General features: G+C 40.7%; 2 protein-coding genes across 4 annotated transcripts; one reads left to right on the top strand and one right to left on the bottom strand.

The window, feature by feature from the left end:
- Positions 1 to 555: 555 nt before the first annotated feature.
- slc25a39 (solute carrier family 25 member 39) lies at positions 556 to 8,194 on the bottom strand. Of its 2 annotated transcripts, XM_028599330.1 has the most exons (12): positions 7,890 to 8,194; positions 6,303 to 6,408; positions 5,439 to 5,498; positions 5,192 to 5,242; positions 4,262 to 4,371; positions 4,109 to 4,176; positions 3,350 to 3,474; positions 3,072 to 3,245; positions 2,332 to 2,441; positions 1,986 to 2,067; positions 1,812 to 1,892; positions 556 to 1,726 (listed from the first exon to the last, which is right to left on the bottom strand). In XM_028599330.1, the coding sequence occupies exons 2-12, from the start codon at positions 6,397 to 6,399 to the stop codon at positions 1,608 to 1,610; spliced, it is 1,077 nt and encodes a 358-aa protein (XP_028455131.1). In that variant the 5' UTR covers positions 6,400 to 6,408; positions 7,890 to 8,194; the 3' UTR covers positions 556 to 1,607. The 2 variants fall into 2 exon arrangements, with proteins under 2 accessions (XP_028455131.1, XP_028455132.1); XM_028599331.1 differs by lacking the exon at positions 5,192 to 5,242.
- Positions 8,195 to 8,565: 371 nt separating this feature from the next.
- grna (granulin a) lies at positions 8,566 to 17,998 on the top strand. 2 transcript variants are annotated; one of them, XM_028599365.1, is made up of 16 exons: positions 8,566 to 8,657; positions 9,225 to 9,365; positions 9,796 to 9,933; positions 10,034 to 10,162; positions 11,043 to 11,124; positions 11,980 to 12,086; positions 12,287 to 12,440; positions 12,558 to 12,680; positions 13,019 to 13,116; positions 13,213 to 13,320; positions 13,351 to 13,509; positions 13,606 to 13,842; positions 15,043 to 15,408; positions 16,159 to 16,395; positions 16,570 to 16,827; positions 17,328 to 17,998. In XM_028599365.1, exons 2-16 carry the CDS (start codon positions 9,225 to 9,227, stop codon positions 17,469 to 17,471), a joined length of 2,481 nt encoding a protein of 826 aa, XP_028455166.1. In that variant the 5' UTR covers positions 8,566 to 8,657; the 3' UTR covers positions 17,472 to 17,998. The 2 variants fall into 2 exon arrangements, with proteins under 2 accessions (XP_028455166.1, XP_028455165.1); XM_028599364.1 differs by having other exon boundaries at positions 13,213 to 13,509.
- The last annotated feature ends 1,059 nt before the right edge of the window (positions 17,999 to 19,057 follow it).

Raw genomic sequence — 19,057 nt, 5'->3', positions numbered from 1 at the left:
ACTCAGCAGCCACTAGATGTCACTGTTTAGCGCTACAAAGTAGTGCCCTTTATATAGGGCGCTACTACAAAGCAGAGCCGTCTCTAATATACGGCGCTGCTACAAAGTATCTGCACAATAATTGACCAAACAAATATTTATATTTAAATATTTATTTTTTACTTAGACAGTACAAAAGGAGATGCGTATTTTAATTTAATATTTCTGATTTGCACATTCAAGTGCTGTACATCTTATATATGCCTTTATACTGTATTTAACAATTTAGTTAGGAAACAATATGAGCGAGTTTTACATTTTAAAAATACAACATTATTGCCTACAGAGGTGGACAACTGTCTTTGAACTTGTGTGTGAATTTGAGAAAATGTACAATTTGGTGTTTGTTTTGTGTATTTTATGTCTTTGTTCATGTACAATATATTAAATACCTTTTCTCAATCATAACTAATGTACATGTTTTTTTAAATGATGTTAGTCATTTACAAACTCCTAAGGAAGGAATCACACAAAAATCAAGCTGTCTTTACATTTATTTCCATTTCATTTATAAAAAAAAAAAAAAAAAAAAAAAAAAAAAAAAGAGGAAAGACACGTACACCTTTCAGGTTAAGGCAGCAATGTTTTTCTTTATGATCCAGTGTTTTAACACGTTTTGATATTATGTTTATTGTAGGGAAGATATTCAAAGCATTTCATCACCAGAATACCATCAAGGGGAAGCCTCGTTTTTTCTTTATTACATAAACATTTAACAAAATCTGTGCGCTTTTTGGGAAGCTGGCTGCAGCAGCTTTCACAAAACAATTGTGCTCAAAATGTTCATGAATTATTTGTTATTGTTGTAATATAATAGCATAAAAAGGGTAAATTAATGTACCAAGGATAACATATCTTCCAAGAAGGCTTGTTTTAATTTTGCCATCAGGCCTCGTGTTTCATGTACTGTAGTTTAGCCTCCAGTTATGAGACGAGAAGGGACATACATTCAATAAACATAAAAACATGTACTTATCTTTATGATTTCATTTCACAGCGCTTGTCACAAGTGATAAAATCCATCCAGAACACAAAACTGATTTGTCAGTCATCTTTTGAGATGTCAAAATTGCCATGCTTTACTGCTACAAGAATGCAGAAGAAAGCATAAAGCGAATGCAGGGTGGACTTTTTCCCATCAAGCATTAAACCGCACACCACTGTCCTGAACAGGTTTATCATCATTTAAAAATGTGCACAGAAGTGGGATCCATGTCATGTGTCCCTTTGCTTACGTATTGGAAAATTCTTAATTTTCAAGATACCTGTTTAAAATTTACTTAAATAATCACACATTAAGTCTGTGGCCCAAGCTCCAAGCTTGTTGTCCAAGCTTGTTATTCAGTTCATGGATGTAAGGGGTGTCAAGTCTCATCAGTCTGTGTTTACATTTCCAGAGAGCAGATTTGAAAGAAGAAACATCCCTGATTCGTGGGTGAATCTTCATATTTTATGTTCACATAAAACCAAATGCAGGCCCTCGAGCTTCTGTTTGAGAAGACTTTGTCCCGATAACACTGTCTGACTGTGCTGCTGTGAACAATCACCCAGCACCGTACAGACAGCATTCAGGATCCCAGTCCCTCACGATCAAGGTTCATCTTTTGGAAGAAGGTCTTTCCAAACTCATAGGTGCTTATCATGACAGCGCAGGCTGGGGCCACTTTGATCACCCTGGGCATGAAACCTGGAGAATATACAATTGTTTTCACCTCTGAGCAAAGCAAATGGTTTTTTTACTTAACATAAAACAGCATACAGTAAGTGCGTACCTGCAAAAAGACCCCTGTAGCCCAACTCGGCCCATATTTCCTTCATTATGTGCCACGTGGACGTGGTTTTCTTTAAGGAAACTAGGAAGAATCAGAATAAGTTACTGTTTTGAACATGCTGCACACATAAGTAAATACATTTCACATAACATAAATATAGATATAAGTAAAGACCTCCCAGAGTGTCCATTTCTCCTAGCTGGATCTGTCTCCGTGTCTTCACTACGTCAAAAGGCAGCGTCAGGATCGCAGCAATCTGACAGACAAAATGTACAATACACAGGTGCAGCCAATCATTACACTTCAAACTGTTAAATATTATTTGTGCATTTAGAATAATCATTCATTTCAGAAATAATTATAACTGGTGGCCTAAACATTAACCTGTAGGGCTGTTACTTTATCCGGGAGAATCCTGTGTTTCTACGTTAAGTAACATCAACAAGGATATTCTTAAAAGAAAAGTGTCCTTGTTGCAACAGAGGACAGGTGGGTCTTTACAGTAGAGCTGAGTACTCACAGCTCCAGAGATGGCTCCTGCAGTAAAGCTGATGGAGACGTTGGCCTGAGTCATTCGGGACCGTTCACACAGCCGGGCCTTCACCAGCTCATAATTAAACCAGTACAAAGCTGCAAATGCACACAAACAGGGACAGCTTGTTTGGTTTCTTTGCTTCACGCTACAGTCATCTCAAGCTTGGTTTATGGTCGCGGAGGCTCCACGCTGAGCTTTCGAGCTTTTCTTACATGGCCTGAAGTTTATACTTGTGCGTTGGTGTGCGCGTAGATCTCTTTAAAAGAAAAGCAGGGCCGGCATGAGTGTGTGTGTGTGTGTGTGGAGTGCGTGGTAGAGAAAGTGAGAGAGTGACAGCGATTAGCTTCGGAGCGAGTGCCGACTCTAGAGTCATAGTGAGAGAAACAAAGTGTCTCCCCTCAGCTTTCAGACCTTGGTGGGGAATATTGTAGCAGGAAAAGTTAACCTTCTCCTTGATTTCATGCTGTTTATGGAGAAAGAGAACCAGGAAATGAGTAGAGGGAAATGCAACGCTACCCGCGACATGTAATAAAATTTTTCGGGAGGTGCATGTCAGGCTACGGCATAGGTCTGTGTCTCCACGTACCTACGCACGTAGCCACGGCGTAGATTTTAAGAAACCAATTGGTTCTTTTTTACAGCCACATTTGAAGTCAACAAAAAGTTTGATAAAACTGGATAGATTGTGCATTTGTTATCTCTGCATTCTGTGGGGCGGCTCTCACCAGAGAAGGGGACATCTCTGAGAACGGTGGGTCCCCAGCCCCTCCACAGTGACAGCAGGCCGTCCTGAGCCACAGCAGAGCGGATACACACCCGCAGCTCGCTGTAGGACAGCCGGCGGGACTGCATCTTGGTCCTGACCAGCTCCAGAGGGCTGATCACCGTCACCGCCCCCACTGCAACACAGACAGACACACACACACACACACGTTGGCAGTCTAAAACCCATAAACATATTACAATTAGGGTATCTACTGTATGTGTGCTTTAATGGACTTACATCTGGCCAGACCTCCAGCAACAAGAGGGATGTGGCTGCCCTGGAAACCCAGACCGTATCTGAGGAAGTCCCGCAGCTGGTCGTAGCAGGTGAAGTAGATGATAGTGGCAGGTACAGCCATAACCCTGCACATACACATGCAAATAAACCAAGGACAACAGTGTACACTGGTATGCCATATCAACAGAAAGTTCCATATACAAAAAAAAGATGCAAATGTGTCACGAGAGGTAAACTGAAGAAGTTATTTCACATGCAAAAATGGCAGAAAGTGTTGTTTTCAGCCTCTCATATATGGCGATTCCCTGCTTCTTTCTGTTTTATATTATTTAAACTGAATATCTCCGGGTTTTGGTTTCTTTCTTCTTCTTTTTTTGGTTTCTGACAAAACAAGACAACACCTTGGACTTTCTGTCTACGGTCAAACTAAATTCTTGGGACATTATCTTTATCCATGTGTTCAAGACATTTTGTAAATGATTGGCTGTTCTCCCTGCAGGTGCATGGTTGTGGCGGGGTCATCCTGTTTGAAAAACGTAACCCTCGCAGCATTCAATGAGTCCAAATGCTGTTTTCATTTGGAAAATATTACATTTACAGAGGGACCTTTACACTTGTAATTATGGTAAAATACTAAATATCAGAATAAAACAACTATTGGCCACTTACATCAGTGTCTTCCTCACCCAAACCTGAATTTCGGTTCTTACACATTTACTCTACAAGTATTTTTTCCTTGATGAGAGTTTTGACACTCACAGTGTTGGTGGTAGTCCGCTCCACAGAGACCTGAGTCCTTCATGTCGACTGATTTTCACAAAAGCATCCTATGGAATAAACAAACAAACGTACGTAAACACATCTGGATTCATTTTTTGGCAGAAGCAAAGCTGCTGATGTACTCGTACTCACGAGTGTCCCACTGAAATGTGTTGGGGTTTTGTACCAGCTGGTGCAACTGGTTCCATTCTGACACACATAGATGTGATCCATCAGTCCGTTACAATACAGGAAACATTTCCCTGTGAGAGACAGAACAACCAGCGGTTAGCAGAGTTAAACATGCTGTATGACACAAGGCTTCTCAGCAATCACCAGATCATTCAAACATATTCTAGTCAAACAAGTATCTGCATAGTAGTATGATTCAATCTGTTAAGTTTTTACGTTTTCTAAACATAATAATAATAATAATAATAATAATATATAATACATAATCTTTGACAGAGGAGAGAAATGTGACTAATAATAGATGGGATGGCAATGACCACAGAGTCACTGAGAAGATAACATCAGGGCTGTCCTTGTCACTGCTTACTTTGCGTGTTTATTTAGAGCTGGTATAAGAGGTGACTATTGACAATAAATAAATAAAAAAAACTCTAAAAAAAGAAGAAGAATTTCACAACCTGCTCCTACAAACAAATTTGACCCTGTGGAAATATCCCAGAGAACAAAAAACATAACATTTACTCAGAAAGGGTAATGAGCGAGCAGGAGTAAAGAAAATGTTGTACAAAGAAAGGTTGATTGTAGTTAGGGAACACGTTCAGTGTTGTTTTGCGTTTCTTGAAGCTACCAAACTTTAGAATATCTACCAACATAAAATCCAAAAAAAAAAAAGCCAGACGCAAAACTGCAGCCACACAACAAACGAATAAGACTGAAGGCCAGGAAGTGAAACATAAACATGCACATCTAAAAAGGTTAAACCTTTAACTTTAAGATATGCGTGTTTATGATGGTAGAGATTCTACAATACATCTGAGCTGACAGAAAGCAAGTTGTGCTGGACTACAGTGATTGTTTTTCAAGTGCAGCGTCAGTCGGTCAGATACTCACACTTGGATGGGCGGATGACGCGCCCCCACGGAGCGGATTCACACGCTAAAGCTACAAAACAAAGCAAAAGGCAGGGCAGAGAAAGGCAGAGGACAAAGATGAAGACACAATGAACAGGTGTTGTGGGGTTAAAAGCATCAAGATACACGTGGCAACCAAAAGCAGCTGTTAAAAGCAAAGCCAGTACTCCATTACCTTAGTTAATGTATGATCTATAAAACAGAAGAAGACAAGCTCCTGGTCCTACCTTGGTGGAACGGTGTTTGCTGAGCCTGCAGCCTGATCTTCACAACGTCCAGCGGTGTGACTGTAAACAAACGCAGTGACAGACTCAATCATTATGAATGACATGCAGTCAGTTGCTAGTTTCTTAGGTACACCAAGCTAAAACTAATGCCGTCTGATACAACACGCCTGCAATAAATCCCCCATTCACGAAAGTTATAATGTTCTTGTTTTTGTCGAAACTGTTCTGGAGGATGTAGTTTGTGATGCGGTTAGTCGTTTTATAATACTGGCAGGTGTTTCTATTATTTTGTCCAGCCCATTTATAGCAATAAGAGTAGACTAAATAACAGAACTTCTGTCAGTGATGTTAATAGGTTTTTAATGCAGTGAGTCCCTGGGACTCACAGGTGGGGATTTAAGTGAGTCGGGGAAACTGAGTGGGTCCTTTCATTTTTATTTGAGCTGTGTGAAAGTTCTTTTGTGTACTTCTATGATTTCAACACACATGTGTTGTTCACAATGTAGCATTATCAGGTCAAATACATAAGAGTGTAAAGGTAAAAAATAGTGAGTTTACAATGTTTTGAGTTTACTGCGTCCTTTCGGATTTTAATGCGTCAGCGATGCAGGACGCGTACCTAGCAACGTCACTGCTCTGTGTAATGCAGTACAGTCCAACAGCACCACAAACTACAAAACCTCCAAAATGATCGCACAGTGGAATCAACACCTCTCTACAACCGTTTCAACAAAAACTGAACTTTATAACTTTCATGAAGCAAGTGGACAAGAAAAGACATTGCGGGGAAACTCCAACATAAAATATCAATTACAATAGGCAATACAAGTTGCTTTTTTCTAGTCTTTGTTTCCATGATCTCACCAAAAATAGACGTGAGGAGGGCTCCAGTGCCAGAAGCCAGCATCTGCTGCACTGGAGAGATAGCAGCCACCGAGCTGCTGACGGCCCGCTCCCCCATCCTGCCCACCTGTCAGACCACAAAAAGAATACCAAACCACTTCACAGTGCGAACATTACGTTATGTAACTTAACAGAGGTGTCTTCTGACCCTGTTGAACGTTTGGAGACAGGTGTCTATTGTCTCCTTGTTTAGTAACAACTAATGAGGAGTGTTGGCATCCTGCACGATCAGAAACCTAACACTGAGTTTATGTCCTGTTACATCAGAATGCTGATTGTGTGACACTTGCTCCTGAGATGCTCCAAGTTATTGGTGAGTAATTAGTGCCATTGGCACCAAAAAAAAAAATAGGTTAAAGTGTTATCCATCAATACTAGAAGTTAAATAACTGCAATGTATACTGGCGTCCTTCAGAAACATCACTAAAAACTCAAGATTATTACAGTCTAATAAAGTCAGACCTTCAGTGAGTGAGCTGGGTAAGTCTAGGTGTAGTTGTTAAACTGGGGTCAGTGAAACACTGTGATAGCTTATCTACAATGTGCATGTCAACAGACAGCCAAAGAGATCCCCGCCTCCCCACCCACTCCTAATTGAGGGAGGGGGTAGTAGCAGATAAATAAACATTTAACATGAAATACTGGAATGGAACCAAAACTAATGAAATTCTATACCCAGGGAAGCCCTGTCTTTAACTAAGTTGTTCATGTTTTTAGGAAATTATAAAACAATGCCAACAAATCCATCACTAGCTGTCAAGATTGTTTGGCTGAATATTCTTATAGAGATAAGTAGCTAATATTTCAAACTTTCCTGTTTCACTACCTGTGTGGTTGCCATTTGTTCCCCCTGGCTTGTCCTATTTCTGGACTTGATTAGACTTAAGTGTGACAGTTATAGCAACTTGGCCCTCAGGGATTGCCTGGCCAATAAGCTGCTTTGCCAAACAAGTGTTCAAAATAAAACAAACAAACATGTAGCTAAATGTGTCCTAAACTGAGAGGATGTTTGGGGGTCTTCTTGTCACCTTCATGTAATTACACAACGTTGCAAGAAGAAGCATAACCATATCTCATTCTGAACGAACCTAGATGACAGTCGTGTTGACAGGAAACAAGTTGATGAAACAACAGAGAGAAACTAATTTAAAATAGATTTAAAAGATTAACGTTTCATTGAATTCTGCAACTCAATCAATGAAATAACCTCATTGTATAGCTACAGTGCAACGTTATGGAAACACTAACGTTAGCTGTATAGACAGGATGTTATTCTGTGATGGTACACTGTGTCCCTTTTCTCCACCATTAGCTAGCTAACAGTATACACAAACAATATAAATATGTCTGGACCCACACATGAGGAGAGGAGCAAATTCTTGGATTCAAAGTCAGTAACCCAACGTTATCATGTAGCTAGCTAGCTAACGTTGACGTTAGCTGATTGTCAGCATGTCAGTGAAATATAGCTGGGTAACGTTGGCTAACGTTAGCTTCCCAGGCAACGCTTTAATGTTAATGTATTAATTACAAGCTAAGGTTACTTACCTCTACTTTAGCTGCCAGTGTCGTTGTAAAATAGTGGCGTCTTCACCCATTTCAGTTACGTTGCCACATTTAAGAGCCAACGTTTAAACCACTCTGTCGTGCTGCAACTTATTCGGGTTCTCCATTGCGGATAACCCCCGTAAACATGTTTTTTGGAGTCGGGCTAAAGCTCGAGGTAGCCTGGCTCCGCCCTCCTACGGGGCAAGTCACAAAATGTAAACTTTAAAAAAAACTACGCTTAGCGATTGCCCTTTGTTAGTGATTCAGATAGATCGTGCGCATGTTGTGGAGATCTGACATAGACAGTATAGAGATCTGATGTAAAAGGACAGGGTTCGCCTGGCCCCGCCCCCCGCCCCCTCCCGCTGCCGTAGCTCTGGCGCCGCCTGGTGGACAAGACCCTGGCTGCGCCACAGCTGTCCCATACATGTAAACAAGTGCAACCTGTTCAGTGTAGCAAACCGCTGAACAGGTCCAACTTCATTGAACTTTACCAGCAAAATTTAATTTAAAAAGGCTGATTTAAAGGAAGAGGCCAGGAGAGGTGTTGCAAGGTATTCAGAGAAAGTAGGATCCCCCTCTCTCTCTCTCTCTCTCTCTCTCTCTCTCTCTCTCTCTCTCTCTCTCTCTCTCTCTCTCTCTCTCTCTCTCTCTCTCTGTGGGGCGTGTTCAATAAAGAAGCAGGTCTATTATAATTTGTGTTCTTCAGTTGCGAGACACTTGTGAAAAATCTGACTCCTCGTAACAGTCCTTCAGTCTTCTATCAAGGTAAGAGCAATTTATTTTAATCTTGCATAATACTTTCTTGGCAAATCCTTTTCGACACATTAGTAAAGAGGTTTAATAATGATTCAACATTTACTGTATTTACTTCTTTTAGTTTTAGATTGCTTACGTTGTTGTAATCGTTTCGTTGTAAATGTAAAAAGCCCACCGACTAGTAGAAATGTTTTTACAAATAGCACCTTTCCTTTCTAAACTCCTATTGTGTTTGACTTGCTTCATTAATTGCGAAATGAAGTCAGTAACACACCTCTAAAGGGAACAAATGCACTTTCAGGAAATACATGAAAACAGAGCTGAATCACATACATCATTTGCATGTTTGTTTTGAGGTGTATGACTGTGAAATGTTGTTACAGACAGCCACAAGTTTATGAACATGTTGAAATATCTGAGCGTGCTTAATATACGCTCTGTTACAGGCTTTGACCAATAGCTTCAGCAAAACATGTTATGTCTCAGTGGAGAAGGGGATTTCGCATGCACACCTTTCACTTTCATTTATGACCTCTTTCTCTCTCTCTCTGTGTGTGTGTGTGTGTGTGTGTGCAGATGCAGAGGTGGGCTGTGATCTGTTGGGCTCTCCTGGCTCTGGTTGGTGCTGATGAGTGTCCAGATGGAGGGAGATGTGAAGATGGCCAAACCTGCTGCAACAACCCGGCCAGCGGCTTTGAGTGCTGCCCGTTTGATCAGGTAGACATGGTTGTACACCTGCATGCTCTGCATCCTCTAATTTAACCTGAGCAGATACACTTCTTCCAAGAAACTAGGGAAAGTTGAAAGAACCCATTTGGTTTGTTGATACTGGATTTTTTTCCCGACATATACAGTATGTCATTCTTTTTTTGTCATATAATAAAAAAGTACCTTATCTTCTTAACAAGATAAACCCCAGCAAAGTCATTCAACTTCAGTTAAATGTACATAGTTAAATGTAAATATAAGATAACCAGTCTTGTGTACTCTAAAATAAAAAGAAATTTAAGCTGAACAGTACTATTCATGCTCAGTGATGTTTTACTACTTTATGAGCCAGATACAAGCTCAGGCCTCATTTAGCTAATGTGATAAGAGTTTTTAAACTTTGGTAGTCAAAGTGATCCTACTACTGCTGTCCTCGAAGGCTGAGTGCTGTGGGGATCATATACATTGCTGTCCTATGGGAACACTCTGCGATAATGCCACGTCCAGCTGTTTGAACTCTACTGGTTCCATCCCCTGGGTGGAAAGAGCTTCTGCTGAGCAGCCCAGACTCTCGAAAGTAAGAATAACAGACATCCGTTGCTTTCATGATAAGATACTAAATGAGAGTTTGAAGTATTTAAGGTGAGAGCCCACCTTTCCCCACCTTGTGCCTGCAGTCCTTCAGGATGATCAAGGCGAACATGGGGGAGGAAGAAGACAACATCTGTCCTGATCAGTCACGATGCCCACCTGAGTATTCCTGTCTAAGGGCTTTGACAAGGTTTGGCTGCTGTCCCCTAGCTCAGGTAATCAAACCGTGTCCAACACAGATATTACAACGTGTAGCATTTTTAAAGATGGATATATTTTCAAATAATAGTACAATTATCTGGAAAACAGAAGTAACAACCACACAAAGTTCATTGATAAATTGTTCTTTTACTCCAAAGAATTGCTGGTAACACTTTACTTGAAGGTATCTACATAAGAGTGACATGACACTGCCATGAACCCTAACCCTAACATAACACCCTACCAAACGTTTATGACTTGTTTATAATGTTTATGACACGTTCATGACAGTGTCATGTCACTCTTATGTAGATACCTTCAAGTAAAGTGTAACGGAATTGCTATATCATTGACATAATTTAAGTCCACGTAAAACCATGAAGTCCATGGTGTTGTCCATCGGTGAACCACTCATACAGTTATACTGGTGCATCATCCTGTCGGGTTTCTAATTTGCAATAAGGACCAGCTTGCTCAACATTATCCCTTAAATATGTTATTCAAAATTTGTTATTCAAAAACGGATCTTTGCTGGTTGGCTTAACAAACCAGCCCCTATTTCACTTCACTGAAGACAACAGGAAGTGATGTCTGCTATTTTGGGGAATGTAATACAAAAGCTGCAGCTCTGGCCAGGCAGCAGTTTCTATATGGTTTGCTGTTAAGTTGTCTGCTGTATGCATACAGCAACAATGTACAATGCAGTGCAGAGACCAGTACAGGCTGACGATATGGCACTTTAAATGCTCTAACTATGCGGAGAAGTACCATTAAGGTCAACCTTAATTAATGAATTGTTGAGTAAAAATGATTACAAGAGGGAATCCATAAGCCATTTGATTCCAATTTGTATTGCATTTAGTAAGTGAATTGTGATTTCCCAACTCTTGACAGGGAGTCCCCTGCTCTGATGGGAAACACTGCTGTCCTGAGAGCCACCAGTGCAGCGCAGACAGCCGCTCATGCATCAAAAAAGGTGAAACTCTTCTACTCACTACATTATTACAGTGTGGAAACAGTCCTGGACTTTTTGGCACAGCATTAAACTAGTGTGAATCCTGTCTGCAGGACAGGGACCCCTTTGTGTCAATGGGTACTTACAAATCTGAGTGAACAAAAATGACATGTGGGGTTCCCCAAGGCTTCAGTCTCGGGCCTCTTCTGTTCAGCTGTGATTGGATGTCCCAAAAGGTCCTCTTGTTAAACAAAGATAACACAGAAATAATTCTTTAAAAAAATATTAAAAGTCAGCGCTCAGCTTTAGTCGCTAATGTTAAAGACAAAAAAACAAGGCAGAAATCATTGTGTAGCCGTGGACTTCAATTTTAACATCCACGTTAAGAAAATTCCCAGATCAACCCACTATCACCATAAGCATATATCAAGAATTTAAGGACTTATGTCTCAGCAGGAGCAGTTTTCAGTTTCTGTGTACCACATATCTGAAACAAACTCACAGCTCTTTTAAATCTAGGCGGAACACTTTGCTGGTTCTGCCTTTTATTGAATACATTGGGAACTATTTATTCACATTTTGAACTGTAGCGGAACTGTAACTTTTATTCTCCTGTTTTATTTATCATTTTCAATTTTAGCTTATTTATTTTATATTTTACTTTTTATTTTGCCTTCTGTCTATTTGCCTCCTTCCTTGTATATTTTTCTCAACGCCTGTTTATGTCTTATGCAAACCACTATGAATTGGTTGGTTGATGAAAGGTGCTTTACAGATTAATTTGTCTAACTCTTATATGGGGTTAGTTTTATCTCACGGTCCCCTAAAGTTATCATATGCACATTTTTATGAAATGTTTCAATGTTGTTGTTGCAGAGCTTGTGTCTACGGTTCTGTGCAGCGACGGAGTGTCAGAGTGTCCAGATGAAACCACCTGCTGTGAAACCCCAGAAGGAAAGTGGGGGTGTTGTCCCATGCCAAGGGTACAAAATGGCTGATCTTTTCATTACAGACATACACAAATGTTATAGAAATGCTAATGTTATTCAATAGCATAATTTAGATTATGAATGAAGAGAAGTCAAATGAGGGATTTGCATGTCCTGCCAGGATGTCCAGTTATCGTGACTTTATGGTGTCGTATCATCAAGGTGATACTCTGTGTTTCGTTATTGTCTCACAGGCTGTGTGCTGCGAGGATAAGACACACTGCTGTCCTGAAGGGAGTATTTGTGATGTCGAACACTCAAAATGTATTTCCTCATCTACCAAAAAACAAACGCCAATGTGGGCCAAACTTCCTGCCAGGATTAGAGCTGACTGGGAGAACCAAAAGGGTCAGATTGGTTTTCTGTGAATCTTTGTTCCTCATTCTGATTACTCATTGTCTAAATCTAAATGAGGGTGTTTGTGTTCATGCAGCCCTGATCTCTGTTTGTTTCCCATACCAAAAGGTGAACAATCCACCGCAGAAACAGTTGTTGACAGTGGCTCAGAAAAAAACCCTGAAGTCCCTACAGTGATTACAGTTCCTCCTTTAGAGAAGGAAGTATCATCTGTCACGAAGGCAGTTGCAGGTGAGATGCTTATCATAAATCTTAAAGTAATGCAAAACAAGCACACAGCTAAAAAAATAAAGCACATCACAGATATATCATCAAATGTACATTATAAGACCAGGTGCAACCGGACAGGTTTAGGTCTTAGGTGTCTTCCAGGAAGTTGGAATTTCAGCTCATCTGTGAAACTATTTGGCTATAGTTTAAAATTTTTTAATAAAAAATAGATGACCTGGGCTGCCCGGTTACGTTTTTTTGTCATTGAAAATGTTCAATTCTGCTGGAGTTTTTTCTAACTATGAGGGCAAATTTTAGATATGTACTAAATATTAATATTGGTATTTTTTTCTTTCCAGGCAATGATGTCCCATGCGATGATACAACAGCCTGTCAAGATAACACCACATGCTGTAAAACCAAAGAGGGCGGCTGGGCTTGCTGTCCTTTGCCCGAGGTACATTTTTTGGCTAGCATTTTTACACAGTCCTAACTTTTATGTTAAAGGTTTTGACAATGCATTAATGATTCTTTGTCTTTCTGACCATGTCAGGCTGTATGTTGTGAAGATTTTATTCACTGCTGTCCAAAAGGGAAGAAATGTAACCTGGCTGCTCAGAAATGTGATGACGACACACGTTCTGTGCCGTGGTTCGAAAAGGTACCCGCGATCCCCAGACAGGGCGCGAAGGTACCCGCGATCCCCAGACTGGGCGCGAAGGTACCCGCGATCCCCAGACTGGGTGGACAGGTGGGGAATGTTACATGTGACTCCACCACCAGTTGTCCTGATGGCAGCACCTGCTGCAAGACCGCAACAGGAACCTGGGCTTGCTGTCCTTTGCCCGAGGTACAATTTTTGGCTAGCATTTTTACACAGTCCTAACTTTTATGTTAAAGGTTTTGACAATGCATTAATGATTCTTTGTTTTTCTGACCATGTCAGGCTGTATGTTGTGAAGATTTCATTCACTGCTGTCCAAAAGGGAAGAAATGTAACCTGGCTGCTCAGAAATGTGATGACGACACACGTTCTGTGCCGTGGTTCGAAAAGGTACCCGCGATCCCCAGACTGGGTGGACAGGTGGGGAATGTTACATGTGACTCCACCAAGAGTTGTCCTGATGGCAGCACCTGCTGCAAGACCGCAACAGGAACCTGGGCCTGCTGTCCTCTACCTCAGGTAAACACACAGAGCAACATGCATACACTGATGGCTGTGGCTTAAAAAAAAGTTTTTAAAGCCCCTTCGGTTGGGAACAAATACGTACAAACAAAAGAATATACAAAGGCGCGGTTCAAATGTAAACATCTGTGCAGTACGTAGCTAGTCTATATCCTTTGCGTTCCACTTCTGGGATTGCTCCGGTGCTGCAGGAAATTCTGCCGGATGCATGTATTTTCTGTTTCCTTTCGCTTTCTTTGTGTTGGAATTTAAAATTTGGTGGGTTTATGAGGACTATGGTTATCTGCTCCTCAGATCTCTGCATGGTAAATTGAGACTATCTGTCCAATCTGAGTTTTCTGTCGCATGACTATTTTGCAGTGGCTCTGTGCTGAGTTTAGCACCGCCCACGTTTTCCTCCCATATTCAAATGCTATGTGGAGTAGCCAGACTCTCCTTCAGCGCGCTTTGGAGGATGGTCTGGCAAAGTGAGACTAGTATATAGCCTACTGTACATACAAAGGTCGGAATACAGTTGGAATGCAGCTGTGGCGAATTGTAGTGCTGATGACAGTCAGGGTAGACAGTCAGTGTTTGGCAGTGTTCAGTTCTCATATGGCTCTAATGGTTTTACACATTATTTCTATAAAAGGAACAGTTCAACATTTTGGGAAATCCGCTCATTCGCTTTCTTGCTGAGAGTTAGACGAGAAGATTGATAGCACTCGCATGTCTGTATGGTAAATATGAAGCTAGCACCAGTAGCCGGTTAGCTCAGGTTAGCAACAAGAGCTAGCTTAATTTAGCACAAGAGGTTGTTGTACAGATTAGTACAAACTAAGAAGATATAACATGTTTGTTAGTGAGCTTAAGAGGTGCTGGTTGGTGGATTTTGTCACCTGTGGACAGAGCCAGGCTAGCAGTACCCCCTGTTTTCAGGCTTTATGCTAAGCTAACGGACTGCTGGCTATAGCTTCATATTTACTGTACAAACATAAAAAGTGGTATCATCAATCTTCTCGTCTAAATCTCAGCAAGAAAACGTATTTCTCAAAACACTATTCCTTAAAGTTAGGGCAGTTTATTTGATCACTTGTCACACCCTTTGGCAATGATTTGTCTGCCATTGAACTTTACTTTGACTGACAATTCTTTCTACTCGTGCAAATTCATTCATCCAACAATGTTTGTGAGTATTCTCGTCACTTTTTTCAAAAGGCGGTCTGTTGTGAAGACCATGAGCACTGCTGCCCTGCTGGCACCACCTGTGACCTGGCCACGCTTTCGTGTGCCGGCACCTTGGGCTCAACGCCCATGATGCAGAAGATACCTGCGGTTGCCACGGCGGCACCCACTACAGTGGCCACTACAACCCAAAGTCAGGCAACAAGCACAGAGCAAACAGTGGAGCCCGAGAAACAGGAGGTGATGAAAGCACAGGAGACAAAAGACGAGGAGGAGGAGAATGAGGAAGATGACGAGAAGGAATGCATTCAGTGTGACGCCGGCACCAGCTGCCCTCCATCCACTACCTGCTGCTTTATGACCTCGTCTCAAAAGTGGGGCTGTTGCCCGCTGCCAAAGGTGAGCACCGACCTCCAGTAACACCCAGCCAACAAAAAATCATTTTAAGTCATCTTACAATCTCATGTTGTGTGTGAGCAACAGTTAAAAAAGAACACAAAACTCAGTTTATAAAGACATGAGGTAAAGAAAAGCTGTAGATCTGAACATTGAAGAAGCTGAAACCTTTAAACATACTGCATCATTGTTTAATAATGTATTTAAAATGGCTATAATCTATATATTTATATGAACAATGGATCACATGACTATGTGTAATGTGAAAGGGGTCGCTCCTAGTGAACCCAGAGGGAATTATCACCTGACTGTGCAGTTTCAATGGTAGGAGACAAAGCTCATGGCTTTGGTTTTCCAGTCCACAACTTTACTGTTTTGGTTCACTCTCACCACTCTTATAATGTCATTTTTTGGTCACAGCAACACAGTCAGAGACCAGCTGGTGAACACGGTGGAGTTTTCAGCAGCGAAAGAGACCGATATTACAATGTGTTTTCTCAAACATCAAGAGATAAATGACGGTAGTATTACTTTGCATAGTGATATAGTTCCTCTTCTACAGTGGCATCCATCAGCCATAGGCCACAATCTAAAGTTATGGCAGTTACAGAGTCATTAATGCACTCACTACACCCATTTTATTCCTATGACTACACCACTTGTATTATTCTGAGTTTATTCATTTGAAAGAAGAACTTAAAAACAGAATAGATGATGTGAAAGTAGCACTACCACTCTCACTTCTCCCCACAGGCGGTGTGCTGCGCTGACGGGAGCCACTGCTGTCCCAACGGCTACACATGCAACGAGAGCGAGACCTCGTGTGTCAAAGGGGAAGTGGTGATTCCCTGGTACACCAAGCTGCCAGCCACCTCCAGCATCGAGGCTGATCCCAGCTCTGTGCAGTGCAACGGCCAGCATCAATGTCCCCAACACACCACCTGCTGCCAGCTGTTGACGGGCGAGTGGGGCTGCTGCCCGCTGCAAAATGTGAGCGTTCTCTGTGTGTGTGTGTGTGTGTGTGTGTGTGTGTGTGTGTGTGTGTGTGTGCGTGCGTGGAGAAATTACTCAATAAGAAACACTATCAGCTATCTTTGTCAGAGTTTGCTTATGTAAAACAAGGCATGTCATGTTCACTAACCTTTGTGCGTGCTGTGTCTGCAGGCTGTGTGCTGCCCAGACATGAAGCACTGCTGCCCACAGGGTTACACCTGTAACATCGCCTCTAACTCCTGTCAGAAGGTCATCATGCTGCAGCTGGACACCCTCCCGCTAACACCGGTGTCTCTGCCCGAAAATCAACCCCTGCTCGTTCCCTCAAAGCAAAGAGATGTCCCGTGTGATGAACAGTACAGCTGTCCAGATAAGGAGACCTGCTGCAGGACCTCTCCTACTACATGGGGCTGCTGTCCATCTCCTAATGTACGATTTGCAGTCATAACTTCAGTCTTCAAAAGGAGTAGTTTGGCGTAAATTGGTCTACTAGTCCAGAATTATTTGTTTGTTTATTTGTTTTTTAGTTGTGTATTGTGTTCGATTGCTGTATGGTTGGTGGCAAACCAGTTTCCCTATCGGGATTAATAAAGTTTTTTCAATTCAATTCAATTCAATTAAATATGAAGCTAGGGCAGACAGCTGCTTAGTTTAGCTTAGCACAAATACTGAAAACAGGGTAAAGAGCTAGTCTGGCTGCATCATTAAAATGCTGCCTATGTTTTTAACACTCTGAAAGCAGACATTAATGAGTACTTGTACTTTTGATACTTAATCAAATTTGCTGATTTGCCGCTAATACGTCTGTACATTTGTACTTCTGGCTGTTATTTACTTGTATAAGAGTATGTTTGAACTGTGGTATTACTACTTTTACTTAGCTAAAGTTGACTGTGTTACATACCTTCCTCCCTCTGTCCACTCCACAGGCGGTGTGCTGCGCAGACACGAAGCACTGCTGTCCCAAGGGCTACACCTGCACCGACAGTGGAGACTGCACAAAGGACACCTTGCTCCCCTGGCACAACTGGCACGTGTTCCTCAGCAACAAAAAGAGAGCTCTAATTTTGTGAAAACACCTCCCCTACACTGTCATCTGTTTCTGCATGCAACGCACTAATTGAAAATAATGTCAAAGGGATTTTATGATCATTTTTAAATGCTTTGTTCTAAGAGGAAAGTAGTAAAGGGAGAACTGTAACATTGAATTGCACTTTGGAGTTATAATGTTCTGCAACAACTACATGCAACAAGATCAGGGCATTAAGACTTTAATAACTATTTTAAAAGTCAGATCATTGTTATTACAAGCACAGTTACAAGCTACTTCAAACTCTACTCCATCCATAAAAAAAAACACTCCACAGGCAATGTGATTGTATTCCCTGTCAATCAACTTTATCTTCTGCTTTAGCTACCATGTGCTGTAAAGCACACTTCTCTATCAATATTTACTCACAATTGAATCAGGGGTGTCCACTAAAATCAGTGTTTTAATTTTGTGCATGTTGTTGCCACGGTGAGGCAAACATATAAAAAAAACATGCTTGCTCTACATTTTCCATAAAACTAATAAACAAGATCTGATGTGACAACATTACAACGTGTCAAAGCATTCCTTTATGATTACTATCGAAAAGTATCTTCCTGGTTTCTATCCATTGACATATATATAAGTTTCTATCAGCGCTGTGGAGACAGCAGGTCTGACAGTGATAGAAATGCGAAGACTAATCAAAGAAGGAAGACTCTTCATTTCCTTATCCATTCTTCCGGGTTGGAATTCCTTTTCAGGCCTCCCATTGGGCATATATCTACGGGGCCTCCCCTTTGTGAGCAGTGTAAAGCTCTGTTGGAGTAAAAATCGGCACTTCCGATTATACAATTCAAAATAAAAGCCTAAAGTAAATATGTTTTTATTTTCTTAAAATAAAAAAAAATATCCATCCAAATAATTTATTGTTAAAGTAGGTTTAGAGGTGAGAAGCTGAAAAAGAATGACGTTTTTGAATGAAATGAATTAGGAAAAAACAATAATATAGAGAAATCATATTCAAAAATCTACACATTACAATAGATTAAGCTCTACAAATGAATTGTGTAAATAGTTGTGCTAACGAAATCCAGTAGTGCAACTCCAGTAGCTATGATTTGTACAAAGTATATAGGCACAAGTATGAATAATAGTTATTAAAATTAAAATTAGAATTAAAGGTTATTGTGTTATTCATCAAATATATCTAATTTGTAATTACACACTTATACAATATTTAGTGGAATTTAGTGTGAAAAAGTTCATTTATACCATTTAGGAACTAAATAATTTCCCCTAAAATAACATGCCCTATATTGCATTATTGTACAAAACAAATCAAGTGTTTCTCCCGGTTTCTCCTCCATAATTTAAATGCAACATTTTTCATATTTTTGCATTTTCTCCATTCATAAAGCCTATTGTAAATTGAGACCTGATTAGGACATTATAAAAATGCCATCTTAAAAAAAATATGTTTAGAAATTTTTTGTTTTTTTATTGTGAAATTGCTCCTGTAACTTAAAGTTGAGTATCTGAAAACTTCTTCCACCACTGACACAGGAGCTTTTATGTAATAGGGACACTTTTACTATGAAGCCAAACGTGCTAGACTTCCGTGCTAGA

The sequence above is a fragment of the Perca flavescens genome, chromosome 15, assembly GCF_004354835.1.
Source record: "Perca flavescens isolate YP-PL-M2 chromosome 15, PFLA_1.0, whole genome shotgun sequence".
Taxonomy (NCBI): Eukaryota; Metazoa; Chordata; class Actinopteri; order Perciformes; family Percidae; genus Perca; species Perca flavescens.
This window is presented reverse-complemented; position numbering and strand designations above follow the sequence as displayed.